General features: G+C 40.6%; 2 protein-coding genes across 4 annotated transcripts in view; one reads left to right on the top strand and one right to left on the bottom strand.

The window, feature by feature from the left end:
• Positions 1–2,529: 2,529 nt before the first annotated feature.
• LOC115108721 (gamma-interferon-inducible lysosomal thiol reductase-like) lies at positions 2,530–5,447 on the top strand. Its single transcript, XM_065008503.1, has 8 exons — positions 2,530–2,550; positions 2,901–3,120; positions 3,321–3,379; positions 3,457–3,549; positions 3,663–3,784; positions 3,846–3,873; positions 4,003–4,071; positions 5,346–5,447. The coding sequence occupies exons 1-8, from the start codon at positions 2,530–2,532 to the stop codon at positions 5,445–5,447; spliced, it is 714 nt and encodes a 237-aa protein (XP_064864575.1).
• A 2,319-nt stretch (positions 5,448–7,766) lies between these two features.
• LOC115108179 (3',5'-cyclic-AMP phosphodiesterase 4D-like) overlaps positions 7,767–16,661 on the bottom strand; it is a 182,488-nt gene continuing 173,593 nt past the window's right edge. For all 3 annotated transcript variants that reach the window (XM_029632231.2, XM_065008970.1, XM_029632234.2), the window contains 2 exons: positions 15,311–15,493; positions 7,767–14,343 (listed from right to left, as the gene is read on the bottom strand). In XM_029632231.2, coding sequence (XP_029488091.1) covers positions 13,783–14,343; positions 15,311–15,493 — 744 coding nt within the window. In that variant the 3' untranslated portion in view covers positions 7,767–13,782. The remainder of the gene's footprint in view (positions 14,344–15,310; positions 15,494–16,661) is intronic.

Below are 16,661 nucleotides of genomic sequence, written 5' to 3'. Positions count from 1 at the left end.
AGTGCAGCATAAAACACCAAACGCTTCTTCAGCTTGTGAGAGAAAGTGTGTGAGTGGGTAAATGTTTGAGGTTTGAGTCGGGAGGTTGCCTTGCCAATATTTATAGTCTGGAACTGTATATGCACCACAAAGACATGAATATGTTTCAGGGGTTTTATTACAATTGGACTTGAACATGCTCATTTATTTATTTACAATAACCGGCTATGATAGGTCAGGAACACTCCTCATCGTGGACATCTCATTCATTGTAAGACAAGGATGGTATCATTGAAGAGGCACTTTTAAGGGTCTGTTTGAAATGGGTTTTTATGAAAGGCCGTTAAACCCTGTGTTTCAGTGTTTTTGTTATTCGTTCATCATAACCTGAACAGATTTAATTGAAGAAGCTCATGTGAATTTTTGGGATCTTCTTTACATTTAATGTGTTTACAATCTCTAAATAAGCAAATAGATTAAAATGACTGTTTTCTAACAATCTATTTGTCTGCTCAAAAGCTTATCTAGAATGAAATTCTGTCGTAGTGTTTGTTGTATCTTGACTTTCAAATGTTTTTAAGACTGCTGGGTTTTTAACTTTTGCACTTGTGAAACTGTAATTTATACAACCTTGACATAGTTTGGAGTTAAGTACTTTGAAACATGGAAAAAAAAAACATGGAAAAAAATGCACTTTAAAATGGGCTGTAAGCAACAGCGACTTACAGCGACTGTAAGCAACATTAGTCCAACTCTGTAAAATGGACTGTAAGCCACATTAGTCCAACTCTGTAAAATTGACTGTAAGCAACATTAGTCCAACTCTGTAAAATGGACTGTAAGCAACATTAGTCCAACTCTGTAAAATGGACTGTAAGCAACATTAGTCCAACTCTGTAAAATGGACTGTAAGCAACATTAGTCCAACTCTGTAAAATTGTTATTGCATTACTTTCTGGCTGCACATAAACAATGGTATGTTTTCATGTTGTATTTGTTAGACTGGTAGTTTTGTATAGGACTAAATTAACCATTTATTAAAAAGAGTATAGTTGTCAAAATACCTATTTGACATTTTTACTGACAGTTTTCTGAGAAAAGCAATCCCTTGCTCAGAAGGCAATTGAGTGTAAACGTTGGGAGAATTGTGATATCTACTGTCAAAATGGGGTCAGATGGTCTATGATGTTCCTCACTGTTGTCTTGGCAATTTTCTGTGAAGTTAGTCACTACTGATGATGGACTGCTTTATTTAGGTACTGCTTTGATGTTGTGACTGTATGTATGTTATTAATGATCTATTAGATAATTAATCAATCAATTAAGAAGGCTTTTACTCTGGCCTAAGTTTTACGTTTGCTCTTCTGCCTGTTTTGCCAACCAATTTGTCTCTACGTAAAGAGAAGTGGTTGAAGAGATGATATGGCTGTTGTAATTGCTGTGGGATGTCCAATGAGAGAGTTTGGCTTCTCAAGTGGTCACAAAAATCCATCTCGTTAGCACATCCTGAGGATGATCGTAATCATTGGTGGGAGGAGCTCCAACCCACTGGCTTTTCAAATTGGTCAGTGTTGTCTGAGATAAGTGTCAAGGAAGGCTTTGGCTTCAGTACCTGTAAGCAACATGACGTTTGCACCTGTGTTTGTCTTTTTCTTCTGCTCTACTTTCAAGAAATCCCAAGGAAAGTCGAAGCCCAAACCGGCTTGTGAATGGATCATCAAGTTTGAATAACTGCACTGAGACATTATTATACTGACAACTGCTGGGCTCAGTTTAGGTTTGTTTTTTTCTTGATTCTGGCGTGAACTATTTCATCTGTCGCAGTTGAATGATTAAAGTGTCCTTTTCTACAAAAATCAAATGTCCTTTTTGTGTGTAATATCACCAAGCATTAAGACATTCTCCTGCAATATATGTAAATGTCAGTGTATATCCCATATTCCCAAACATTGTTTTACAGGATTGTGGGTTCAGATTAAATTGATGTTCAAAGAGTTCCTTGTCCATGATTGAATGAGTCATGCTTTTGAAATTGAGCACCAGACGTCCTACATTTCGTGAGGGCATGTGACTGAAGCCAAATGTCAATGAGAAATGTGACGCCAACAAGCTGTTTTGTTTCGGTTCAAGTTATCCCTTAAAATGTGTCTTCATGAGTATTTCAAAGCCCTCCATTTTACTATGATTTCTAAACATTCAACATGTAACTGGGGGTTGGAAGTTGTTTTGGTTCCCACAATATTCATTATCAGGTAAATTCCAGGCAAGTAATTATTTGTCTAATTGAAACAGTAAGCCCGCCGTGTGTGAGAACATACATTTCAAGATTATGTTATAATACTGTTATTGCATCAAATGGTTGTTTAATGCAACAGAACAGGTGGTTCTCAGAACACTTTAATCTATGTGTGTTCTACTGAGGATGGGCCTTTGGGAGATTTAATGCTGACAGAAGATTTACGATGTCTTTGGGTGATAAGCCAAACAAGACTGCATTCCATAGCATGAGTTAATGTTTCTGTACTGGGGAACCAGGGGGGGGGCTCCAATATGGAGCTGGGGGCCAGACTGGTTTTTACACATTGACACATTACACAGTTTTTACAGCATGTACTGTTTGCTGTCAATTATTAGTATCTTTCATACAAATGTTATCCTTGTGACCCATTTCCATACATCTGTTTGTCATGAACATCCAGGAGGGACTTTGCTATAAAATACTGTGGTATAGTCCTGCTGGTTGGGCTCTCAACGAATCACCAATGGGGGGGGGCTAGTTGACAAGCTCCATTACTGCAGTAATTAAATATTAAAGTGGACTTGATTTTGAAGAAATGTAAGTCTCTCCTTTTGATTAGAATGATTCCACGACACATGCTTTCCCTGAACATTTATCACACGTGTTCATGGATCCTGTCTAGGTTCAGAAGCAGTGTCTAGAGCTCAATGCCACCAGGCCCAACTTGGCGGTACCCCGAGTGGAGGTGACCCTGTACTATGAGAGCCTGTGTCCAGGCTGCAGGGCCTTCCTCACCCAGCAGCTCTTTCCCACCTGGGCCATGCTCCAAGACATCATGGACGTCAAATTGGTGCCCTACGGCAATGCACAGGTAGGCCTCTTCTCGAAGTGGAGAGCACTGGGTCAGGTTCAGTAGGGCACGTTTTAAAAAGTGAAGTTCAGGTTGTACCTCCGTTTAGGCCTTTTGATGGATCCGTGTTCAGTTAGACTACTGAGTGAATAAGAACATTAGAGAAATCAACCGTAATCACAGAAGTGAATCTTGCGTTGTGTTAATGCTGCAGTCTTATTCCTGGTGTTCTTTCACGGGAGCTTCCCTCAGGGAATTCTCCCTTCACCTGTCAACATGGAGAACCAGAGTGTCATGGTAACATGATTGAGGTGCGCCTGCCAATCAAATGGCAAACTGCTTGTAACCTGAAATATTGTTCATTCATGATTTAATACCTTCCGCTTAGGCATGTTTTCTACATTCAGTGGGTCGGTACTCAGCATTCCAAGTCATTTACTGCATGGAATCTGCAGCTAACTTTCTTGATGCTGCCCAACCTGTGAGTATTGTACCTTTTTTAACTTAATGTTTTAGCTGTTGCATTTTTCGTCATTCAAAATGCATTTGTGCACTTGTTTACATCAAGGGCTCTGGTTGCATTCTGTTCTCTAGTGCTTACAGCTGCACGTCCCCTCCATGATGTGGGACAGTGTAACGTCCTGTGTGAAGGGAGAGCTCGGCTTCAAACTGATGCATGAGAACGCCCTGAAGACCAAAGCTCTCAGTCCGGCCAAAACACAAGGGACTGAAACTAGGTGCACAATGTAGATAACATGGCTATAGTACAACCAGGGGTGAGTATCTACTGTTTATCAACAATGGGGTTACCGAGTAATGTTTTTTTGAGCGGATACAGTGCTACTTAAAACTCTTAAGTCATGCAATTAAACACTGTGCCGATGTCAAACCTGTACATTGACATTCCACTTCCTCCTCCTTTGCTGCTTTGCAGGAATACACGGATGACTTTCAGGACAAAGCAATGTCATCGCTTTTCAACTTGGTCTGCAAAATGTACAAGGTGAGTAGCAGGGGGTTACTGGTCCTTGTTTGAGGTTTAATATGAATTACATTTAAAGTCATAAACTGTGGTCAACATGTACTTGGTCATGGGCTGAGCTAAAATGTAATGACCACCCATATTTGTCCACGGGGAGGTAAGCCCCCTGCCTGTACTGGGGCACAGAAGAAACTAGACACGCGTTTGTACTGAAACCAACAGTCATGTTTTGAAATATTTTGTTACAATATAAGTACCAGCTTCCCTGATTAACTTGAATGGTCTTTCAAAAACATCAGTTGCTGAACTGTATTTCATGAATTGAAAGATTTAAAAATATATATATATTTTGTCAGTGTGACTCTACAATACTGTGTTAAATAACTCCCTATGTATTGATAAATAAACCCAATGCTAACAAATTGAGGTTCATTGTTTTGTATGAACAGTTTGTAAATATCTTTCAAGCCTTCATCCAGAAAGCTTAACCCTCAAGCTACCAACATATTTGACATGCATCGATGACCAACTTGGGGTCATTTTGAAGCCATTGGAAAAAGCAACAATCATGGCAGAATATTAACTTCTTGTCAACATCATTAGACATGTAATGTTATCTGTGGAAAAACCTTTGACTTATTTTTAAATTCATTTGCATATTCTGGAGAACAATGTTCCTTTTATGTGCAGCTTTTTTCAAAAGTACAGGTAACATAGTGTCTAAATATGGTTTTGGGCCACCACAAGCCGCTAGAACAGCTTCAATGCGCCTTGAGGTAGATTCTACAAGTAATTCTATAGTTTGGTTGAAAATGCTATTTTAGGCGCTGCTCCAAAAAGTGTTATTGCGTTGATCTGGTGACTGACACACCCTTTAAACACTGTATGGTCCTTTTGAGACCCCTCTTTCAAAGTCATAAATCTCTTTTTCTAGCAATGGCAGCCAGAAGACTGGGCACAACCTAATTATTTTGCACATGTTTGTTAGCGTTTCTCCTTTGCCAAGATAATCCATCCACCTGACTGGTGTGGCATATCAAGAAGCTGATATAACAGCATGATCATTACACAGGTTCACCTTGTGCTGGGGACAAGGCCATTCTAAAATGTGCCGTTTTGTCACAAAACACAATGCCACAGATGTCTTTAGCGTGATCATTGCACAGGTGCACCTTGTGTTGGGGACAATAAAAGGCCACAGATGTCTCAAGCTGAGAGGAATGTCCACCACAGCTGTAGCCAGAGAATTGAATGTTAATTTCTCTACCATAAACTGCCTCCAACGTCTTTTTTAGAAAATGTGGCAGTATGTCCAACCGGCCTCTCAACCGCAGACCATGTGTAACCATGCCAGCACAGGACCTCAATCTGCCTTCTTCACCTGCGGAATTGTCTGAGACCAGCCCCCCGGAAGTATTTCTATCTTTAATAAAGCTCTTTAGTGGGGAAAAACTCCTGATTGACTGGGCCTTGCTCCCAAGTGGGTGGGCCTATGCTTCCCCAGGCCCACCCACAGCTGTGCCCATGCACAGTCATGTGAAATCCATAGATTGGGGCCAATCAATTGACTGATTTCCTTATGAACTCTAACTCAGTAAAATCGTTAATTGTTGAATGTTGCGTTTTATATTTTTGTTCAGTATAAGTGTTTCTAAAATCCTCGATGGGGAAAAATAATTGGAAACATTTCCTTGTTTGACCTCTAGATTTTATGGGTATTATGACTCATACTGTGGTTGGTTATTTGAAACAGCTGTATAGTGCATGGATAAAAAACAAAACGTGCCTCCAGGGTGGTGCCCCAGGACAGAGTTTGGGAAACCCTGCTCTTTAGAGCCCTAAATCTAGACCCAACCAAGATGTATTATATTGAAAAGATAGTCGAAGTGATGGCTCTAACAATGGAAATGTCCTCAAAAATGGAAGGCAGGCAGGAGGAGGCGAGATCAGGTGGGACCAGTGGCGACTCGTCATTCAGGGCGTTTTGAGCGGCCTGTTTTGCTTGTTATTTTGCCATTAATACATGTCACATATCAGTTTGCGAACAATGTTTAAAAAAAAGTGAGTTCACAGGCAGCTCCAAAATGCAGGTGTTTCAGCCTAGCTCAGTGCTTTGTGGTGGTGGGTCTAACCAGCAGAAATACAGAGCGTTGCACCTGATTGGCTCTGTTTTCTGTCACTCATGGGACAGTACGTCATCCCCAATTCTAAGGTTAGAGCTTTTAAATTTGATCCCCTTGGGTCCTGCCATTGAGTTATATTAGAAGTGCCCATCCAAAAAGGCTCAAGGTCATTGGCCACAGAATGACATCAAACGAGTCGTTTGGAAGGAATCAGTGGCTAACTGCAAGCGTTGCAAAGAAACCACTAAAGTTAGTGGTTCCCACCATAGAAAACCACTAAAGTTAGTGGTTCCCACCATAAATCCAAAGAATGCCAGACTTTGACAAAGGACTGCTACGAGTCCAACAATGTAATGTATGCTGCTGCATAAATGATGTAATATGCAAGGGAGAAATGTATACTGTAGCTAAGTAATACTAAGTGTATGTTGGGCTACTAACAGCTTACTACACATGTGCCTCACGCTAATATGTTGGTCTATTTTCACCAATGCGGTATTGTAAACACACTGGCTACTTTTTTTGTACAGCTTTGACAGTGCTACTGATAGAAATTGTGGTGCTTGGCTTGCACGTGCAAATTCAGCACACACAACATTCTATAATATAATTGTGTGTTTTACGTGTTAAATTAAAAGCCTATTTAAAACACGAAAATCTTTTTTGACACGCAAAGACCCAAACGACGTTCAATGTCCCTCACGCTAATAATTTGGTCTATTTTTCACCTCTTAATTTCACCTGCTGTTCTAACTTGGTGGTGCACAAATAGCCTATAAACTGTTTTAGATAAATGTAATAATCGATTATTGTAAGAGCTTTCATTGTCTGTTTATATGCCCCATGTGTTTATCCCACGGTTCTGACGTGTACAGGGAGAACACTGTAAGAACAGCCCATGTTCTTAAGGATGGCCTCTTATCCGCGTGTCATCCCCCTATGCCATAGTTTGTACATCTCAATTGTCAGTATGTGTAGTGGTTTTGCTGACATTGCGTCCCACGTTTTTGTTGTTGTTTGCCCCATCAATATTTACATGCTAAAATGGCCACTGGGTGTGGGACCATTCTAGACAATAAGAGCATGCACAACTGCGATATAAAGTCGTTTTTTTCAAAGTTGCCGAAATACCATGCGTCTACTTATATCAGTGCATTCGTAACAAACTAACTATCCCGAATCGTCTACTTTATTCGATCAAAAAAAATCCTCACGTAGCAAATTAGCAATTGCATTTTTTCGTTGACCTCCATGCAAAAAAAAATCTTCACTTCGTGGTCTTATTTTCGTGGACAGACTTGGGGCTTCGTAAACCCATGGCTTAATAATAAAAAATAATTTAAAAAAAGGTCTGCTATGCAGTTGTCGGTTAACGCTGAGCGACACAAGCAGCAGTTTACGGTGAATGATCTCTGCACACGCAGGTACACTACCTTTAAAAGCTGCATTGCAAATAATATCCCGCGTTCAAATTGACATGTAGAATAATGCTTGAATCAAAGATTAGGCCGGGATTCAATAAAACAGAAATGAACTATTTGCGCACAGACAGATTTAAGAATAGGCACAAAAAAATTATCCATTTAATAGGAATACAGGTTTCCATATTTATTGGCATTGTCACTTTGAACAACTTGTACTCCAGAAACTTTGGGCTTTAAAAATGATAAACAAAACGAAGCAAATTCTCTAAACAAATATTGGAGCGATAGATGTATACATTTTGAAAGGTATTACTTGAATTTTTTTTAGGCTCCAGAAAAATGTATTGAAAGCTAGAATCCTTAATTGAAACAACAATGTAACTAAATAAATAAATAAAAAAGGAATGGGCCTGGAGAAATGTACCCACACTCTAATTCATAGACTGAGCTATGGATGCAAGGGACTGACCCTCCACGCTATCAAAATTATAGTTTGAACCATGTTTTGAGGCTATACAGTGTTTGTTTACATTTACATTGTTTACAAACATTGGAGTAAAACAAGCTTATATTTGGGGTTCTGATGGGAATATATTAGTCCAAAAATGCATGTCACAACTACAGATTCTATCGTTAAGATCTCTTTTTACACTACTTACATTTTGACAGACAAATATACTAGGAATAAATATCGGACTTGGAACAACATTGAGGATGAGGAGACGGACATAGAACAGAAGTACAACAGTAATGGCATGCCGTCGTGTGTCACTGTTTCAGAGCAAAGCAATACAAAGGGACCAAGGGAACAAAGGATCACCATTCTAACTTCTCAGCCAACACGTTTAACACTGAATGGCACTGATTTATGTACGTTTTACCCTCAATACAGTTGAGCTCCTCCCCATCACAATTTAAGGTTCTTATTTCAGCTGTTTGCTTGTTCATGACCAAACAGCTGAGTGAATGGAATACTGTCAAAGTACAGTATGTATGAATACTAATGTACTCTTCTCCTGCCTTACCAGGAAAAGAGTAAGGGGGAATACTGTTTAGTGTTAGTTCTCAGGCAAGTTAACCAAGCTGGAGCTGTTGAACTTTTTTGGAAGTACTGTTCATTTCAAATTTCATTGTCCTATCGCTTTAAAATGGGAGGTATTCTTATCACAGGAGGTTGGTTGCACCTTAATTGGGGAGGACGAGCTCGTGATAATGGTTGGAGCGGAATAAGTGGAATGGTATCAAACACATGGTTCCCATATGGTTTCCGTCATTCCATTCCCTCCGTTCCAGCCAGCATTATGAGCCGTCCTCTCCACAGCAGCCTCCACTGATTCTTCTCTATGTACAGTACCAGTCAAAAGTTTACACACCTTCTCATTCAAGGGTGTTTATTTGTACTATTTTCTACATTGTAGAATAATAGTGAAGACAAACTATTAACACATGGAATCATGTAGCAACCTGGAATACATTTTAATTAACAGGTGTGCCTTGTTAAATGTTAACATGTGTAATTTCTTTCCTTCTTAATGCATTTGTGACAAGGTAGGGGTTGTATACAGAAGATATCCCTATTTGATAAAAGACCAAGTCCATATTATGTCAAGAATAGCTCAAATAAGCAAAGAGAAATGACAGCCCATCATTACTTTAAGACATGAATCCGGAAAATTTCAAGAACTTTGTTGGTTTTTGCGACTGCACTTGAAGAAACTATCAAGTGCTATGATGAAACTAGCTCTCATGAGGACCACAACAGGAAAGGAAAACTCAGAGTTACCTCTGCTGCAGAGGATAAGTCCATTAGAGTTAACTGCACCTCAGATGGCAGGCCAAGTAAATGCTTCACAGAGTTCAAGTAACAGACACATCTCAACATCAACTGTTCAGAGGAGACTGTGTGAATCAGGCCTTCAAGGTCAAATTTCTGCAAAGAAACCACTACTAAAGGACACCAATAAGAAGAAGAGACTTGCTTGGGCCAAGAAACACAAGCAATGGACATTAGACCAGTGGAAATATGTCCTTTGGTCTGATGAGTCCAAAATTGAGATTTTTGATTCCAACTGCCGTGACATTGTGAGACACAGAGTAGGTGAACAGATGATCTCCGCATGTGTGGTTCCCACCGTGAAGCATGGAGGAGGTGTGATGGTGCTTTGCTGGTGACTCTGTCTGTGATTTATTTAGAATTCAAGGTTACACGTAACCAGCATGGCTACCACAGCATTCAGCGACACGCCATCCCATCTGGTTTGCGCTTAGTGTGACTATCATTTGTTTTTCAACAGGACAATGACTCAAAACACACATCCAGGCTGTGTAAGGGCTATTTGACCAAGGAGTGCTGCATCAGATGACCTGGCATCCACAATCACCAGACCTCAACCCAATTTGAGATGGTTTGGGATGAGTTGGACCGAAGAGTGAAGGAAAAGCAGCCAACAAGTGCTCAGAATATACAGTTGAAGTCAGAAGTTTACATAAACTTAGGTTGGAGTCATTAAAACTTGTTTTTCAACAACTCCACAAACTTCTTAACAAACTAGAGTTTTGGCAAGTAGGTTAGGACATCTACTTTGTGCATGACAAGTAATTTTTCCAACAATTGTTTACAGACAGATTATTTCACTTATAACTCACTGTATCACAATTCCAGTGATTCAGAAGTTTACATACACTAAGTTGACTGTGCCTTTAAACAGCTTGGAAAAGTTCCAGAAAATGAAGTCATGGCGTTTGAAGCTTCCGATAGGCTAATTGACATAAATTGAGTGAATTGGAGGTGTACCTGTGGATGTATTTCAAGGCCTACCTTCAATCTCAGTGCCTCTTTGCTTGACATCATGGGAAAATCAAAAGAAATCAGCCAAGACCTCAGAAAAAAAAATTGTGGACCTCCACAATATAACCTGAAAGGCTTCTCAGCAAGGAAGAAGCCACTTCTCCAAACCCACCATAAAAATACTATGGTTTGCAATTGCACATGGGGACAAAGATTGCACTTTTGGAGAAATCTTCTTGGGTCTGATGAAACAAAAATAGAACTGTTTGGCCATATGACCATTGTTATGTTTGGCGGAAAATGGGGGAGGCTTGCAAGCCAAAGATCACCATCCCAACCGGTGGTGGCAACATCATGTTGTGGGGGTGCTTTGCTGCAGGAGGGACTGGTGAACTTCACAAAATAGATGGCATCATGAGGAAGCAAAAGTATGTGGATATATTGAAGCAACATCTCAAGACATCAGTCAGGAAGTTAAAGCTTGGTTGAAAATTGGTCTTTTACAAATGTACAATGACCCCAAGCATACTTCCAAAGTTGTGGCAAAATGGCTTAAGGTCAACAAAGTCATGGTATTGGGGTGGCCATCACAAAGCCCTGGCCTCAATCCCATAGCAAATGTGTGTGCGGAACTGAAAAAGCGTGTGCGAGAAAGGAGGCCAACAAACCTGACTCAGTTACACCAGCTCTGTTTGGAGGAATTGGCCAACTTATTGTGGGAGCTTGTGGAAGGCTCCCTGAAACATTTGACCCAAGTTAAGCAATTGAGTGTATGTAAACTTCTGACCCACTGGGAATGTGATGAAAGAAATAAAAGCTGAAAGAAATCATTCTCTCTACTATTATTCTGACATTTCACATTAAAATAAAGTGGTGAACCCAACTGACCTAAGACAGGGAATTTTTTACAAGGATTAAATGGGAATTGTGACAAACTGAGTTTAAATGTATTTGGTGTATGTAAACTTCCGACTTCAACTGTATATGTAGGAACTCCAAGACTGTTGGAAAAGCATTCCTCATGAAGCTGTTTGCGAGAATGCCAAGAGTGTACAAAGCTGTCATCAAGGCAAAGCTTGGATACTTTGAAGAATCTAAAATATATTTTTTAGTTACTACATGAATCCATATGTGTTCATAGTTTTGACGTCTTCGCTATTATTCTACAATGTAGCAAATAGTAACAAATAAAGAAAAACCCTTGAATGAGGTGTCCAAACTTTTGACTAGTACTGTACATCTGGGGTACAAGCATATTCTCCAACGTCTTACAATTCCTGTTGGTCCTTCCCTGTAGCATACTTGTTGAAAGTTATACAGCATTGGTGGAAAATGGATGTTTCAGTGTTTTGCTGTGGTCAATTGGCATTCATATACTGTAGATAAAAGCTGTATCCCTGTGAAGAGCAGAACATTAATCAACTTGACAAAATTGAATGAGGCATTTAAGTCGAAGCACTTACATCCAACGTATTAAGGTGCAACATTTCCCATGACAAAAATTAGCATAATTCTAACAATTGATCAAATAACATGAATACAATCAACAGTTCAGAGAGAACATTGTGTTAAACCTTTCATAATGACTTCGGCTGGCAGATGCTTTGGTTCAAATTCCAAACACTTGTGGCACAATTTTCCCTATAAACTTGTTTCCCCTCAAGAACAAATTAAACAAGACATTAGGGGATTATTCAGGCAAATTGGAAGTTATCAAATGTCAATACGGAAATTATTTTCTGTTGTGTTTTACAGGGAATCATATCATCTCTGTTCACTACATTTCTATCTGCAACTTTCAAAGCATCGCACCCTACTGGACAAAAACCCTTATTCGTCTACTCTGCGGCCCTGTCCAGAAACAACTCATAGCCCCTAGATACTTGTGGAGAGCTGACAGGATTTCATAGGTTTAAGCTACAGTACATGACAATTTAACCACAATTTAACCACTCTGATAGGTTAGGTGGAATTATTACCACATTTATTACACCTATCCATTCCTCTCAGATCTACACAACCTTCAGTAAGCTGTCTAGTAGAATCATGGTTTGGCTCAAGCGCTTCAGAACTGAATTAATTTACAACAGAGATTGTAAAGTGCTACTGGATGGTGGAGGCACCCTGATAACTATGCTTACAAAGCACAGAGACAAACAGACATAGTGAAGACATCCCAAATATATAAAAGAAAACAACCATTTCATATCATATTTAAAAATGTGACACAAACGTAAAACATGACCCCATAAAAACAAATACAATGTTACGAATATGAGTGTAGTGGTGGTGTTTGTCTAGATTTAAAACAACCCAATCAACCACAGTACTTCAGGAAATGTTTAAATGCTTGACTTGTATACAGTGGGGTCTGAAATTATTGACACCCTTGATAAAGAATAGCAATACTGACTGTATAAAATAAATAATAAAAATACTGAGCTATATTTTGTGCTAAAAAATGACTTTTCCCCCCCCTAAAAGGTAGGGGTCAGAATTATTGACACCCCTAAAGATTTCCTATAAATTATTCTGTATCAAGGGTGTCAATAATTTCAGACCCCACTGTATATAATTATACTGGTACTGTTTGTTTCTTACTCCATACTTATTAACTTGCTTTAGTTCTCAAACTCTTCATTTAGATCAATAGAGGGCGCCAGACACATGTCAATCAGTTATGTATTTTTGTGTAACTTGAACCTCTTGAAGTTCTAAGAAACGTTTGTCGTCAGCGACAAAACTGGAAACAGGCAGTCTAGGTTAAGGGGCACCCAAGAAGTCTGTGCTACATTAAAATCATTTCTCTCTCCATACCCTGAGGTTTAAGTCACAATTATCTCACTATTCAGGTACATACTGGATTTGGTTAAACTTATCATTCACAGAACTCTCAGAAACTAAATAAAATATACTAGTTTATGCTTACTGAATTCAAACAAATATAATCCCCCTAATTGTATGGTGCAACAGTTCTAAGACCCTGTAAATTGATCACAATCCTTACAATATTCCATTGAATAGATCTATATTCCATCATTTTGAGGAAGACATGTTCTCAGTAGAATTCCTTGCTCCATCAGGAGACGTTGGTGAGACTGGTTAGCCATGTAATTAGTTCTACCTTTGATCAGCTAGACATATACAGCAGTCTGTTTCTGACACTTTACCCCTAGAATCAATTTACAGAAGGAGAAAAAAAGAGGATATAACGATACTTCTTGTTCTACAAGATTAAACGGAGGGAAAGTGGTCAGTGTAAAGGTGTCTTCAGTGTAAAGGGACTGTTGTCATTACAGACTGTTGTCAAAAAACCCACCCTGCACGTCCAATTGCTGCTGGGACCCACGAACCAAGGCAGGGACTGAATGAGGTGCTGGGTGGGCTAGGGTTGGTGTTACGTGCCAAGCCGTAGGTACGCTACACTATTGCCTTCCTGACCCAGTTCTCTGTCCATATCATCTCTTTCGTCCCCGTCCAGCCCGGGGCTCAACGTCCTGAGATGGCCGGGGCTCCTAACTGACATGGTGGTCAGACTGAGGGCCCGGCCAGGGTGAGGGGAGGGGGGCCGGTGTCTGGTGCTGCTGCTGCTGCTGGGCTCTGGGGATTGAGACAGGGCCGGGGTCTTCCTAGAAGTCTCTCCCCCCAGTGACATCTCCTCCTCGGGTGAGCTCTCCAGGTCAGACTCGACGTCGCCCTCCTCCTCCTCCTCCAGGGTGAGTTCAAACTGGAACTTGTCCCCTGTGGAGGTGCAGCAGCCCCCCGCCATGACCTCCAGGGCCCCTGGTCCCCCGTCAAGGTCCCTGTCCTCGAGGGTGGGTGAGGGGCTGCGCTGTATCATACTCTGGTACCACTCCCGGTTGTCCTCCAGCGTGTCCAGAATGTCCTGGGCGTCAGGGTGGACCAGGTCTGCCCACGTCTCCCACAGAGGGTGGACAATGTAGTCTATGAATCCCACCTGCAGGGGGGAGTAAATATGTGAGATGTAAATGCACAAAGACCCATACTTCTGAACTTTTGCTAAGACCATTGGTTTTAACCATTGGTCTCAAATGGCTAGTTGCTAGCTTTTCTCATAAATCATGCTGGCAAAATTTACCACAATGCAATATCCAGTAACAAAATTCTTATCAGCCAATTAAAATTGTCTACGTAGTTGGATCTGATCCCAATACTTTCTCACTAAAGTATCCATTGAACTTTTAGCCAACTGTCTTAGCGAACTGTGACCCCAATCAGTCATAATGGTTTGGAAAAAATACAACCAGTTGACAAGACCTCCATCTTCGATTTATTTTTACGGTGGATGTAGCTAAAAATATAAATGCATAATCCCCGTAAAAGCACATGGATGTGTATGAAACGGTGAGCAAAAACTTGGAATTTGGTCATATTTGCAGAAATGTGCCTACTGCCTTTCGAACTTTGTGGAACATCAATAGCTTAGCCATGGAAGCATCATGCAAAATATATTGGAACACTCCACTTAACCAAGCAGTTGGATGGTTTAACAATCTCCCTCTGGTGGTCAAATTGACCTGTTTAACTAATACAATTTCATGGTGGCTATACCGTTTAAGGTTGATTGCTTATTTAGTTTCCGGATCGAATTATCTGCTCAGCTGGCCGTCCCCAGCATCGTGGCAATTTTTGCCAGGTTGGCCTATGAGAAAATCCAGCAGCTAGAAATGTAAGACCAATGATTTAAACCAATGGTTTTAGCAAAAGTTCACGAGTAGGGCCCCACACTGTTTGATAGGTTCAAACAGACAGTATGACAATAACTTGTAAGCAACTGGGTCTGTTAAGCAGTGCCAAAGATCTGCGGGTGGGTTTGCAGATTTGCGTGAGTGAGAGAGCCTGCGCGCCTTCGCCTGCATGCACACTACTTGTATGCTATGCACATGCACTGTACAGTACAGTACCTGGGTCTTCTCGACAGAGGCATTGTGTTTGTCACACATAGGGCTGATCTCCATGCCCTTGTCCCTCTCTCTGTCCCCCTGGGTGAAGAACTCCATCATGATGCGGTCCGTCCACTGGCGGTAGACGTCCAGTGGCTTGGTGGGGTTACTCAGGTCAGCACAGTGAACCATGTTCTGCAGGACCTTGAGACAAGCACAAATGACCCCGTTAATCTATTGCTTTGATCTTTTCAGAATATTAAAAAAAATTACATATACACTACTTGTCAAAAGTTTTAGAACACCTACATTGTAGAATACTAGTTATGACATCAAAACTGTGAAATAACACATATGGAATCATGTAATAACCAAAAAAGTGTTTTATATTTGAGATTCTTCAAATAGCCACACTTTGCCTTGATGACAGCTTTACACACTCTTGGCATTCTCTCAACCAGCTTCATGGGGTAGTCACCTGGAATGCAATTAACAGGTGTGTCTTGTTAAAAGTTAATTTGTCAAATTTCTTTCCTTAAAGCGTTTGAGCCAATCAGTTGTTGTGAAAAGGTAGGGGGGAATACAGAAGATAGCCCTATTTGGTAAAAGACCAAGTCCATATTATGGCAAGAACCGCTCAAAAGTAGCAAAGAGAACCCATCATTACTTTAAGACATGAAGGTCAGTCAATACGGAACATTTCAAGAACTTTGAAAGTTTCTTCAATTGTAGTTGCAAAAACCATCAAGCGCTATGATGAAACTGGCTCTCCTGAGGACCGCCACAGGAATGGAAGACCCAGAGTTACCTCTGCTGCAGAGGATAAGTTCAGAATGCAGCCCAAATAAATTGCTGCAAAGAAACCACTACTAAAGGACACCGATAAGAAGAATTGCTTGGGCCAAGAAACATGAGCAATGGACATTAGACCGGTGGAAATTTGTCCTCTGGTCTGGAGTCCATGTCTTTGTGAGAAGCGATGTGGGTCACCAGATGATCTCCGCATGTGTATTTCCAACCATAAAGCATGGAGGAGGTGTTATGATGTTGGGGTGCTTTGATGGTGACGCTGTCTGTGATTTATTTAGAATTCAAGGCACACTTAACCAACATAGCTACAACAGCATTCTGCAGTGATACACCATTCCATCTGGTTTGGGCTAAGTGGGGCTTGTTTTTTTTGTGTTTAATTTGTTTTTCAACAGGACAATGACCCAACACACATCCAGGCTGTATAAGGGCTATTTTACCAAGAAGAAGAGCGATGGAGTGCTGCATCAGATTGACCTGGCATCCACAATCACCTGACCTCAACCCAATTGAGATGGTTTGGGATGAGTCAGACCGCAGAGTGAAGAAAAAGCAGCCAACA

The sequence above is a fragment of the Oncorhynchus nerka genome, linkage group LG24 (assembly GCF_034236695.1).
Source record: "Oncorhynchus nerka isolate Pitt River linkage group LG24, Oner_Uvic_2.0, whole genome shotgun sequence".
In the NCBI taxonomy this organism is placed as follows: domain Eukaryota; kingdom Metazoa; phylum Chordata; class Actinopteri; order Salmoniformes; family Salmonidae; genus Oncorhynchus; species Oncorhynchus nerka.
Note: the sequence above shows the minus strand (reverse complement) of the source record. Positions and strands in the feature narration are given on the sequence as shown.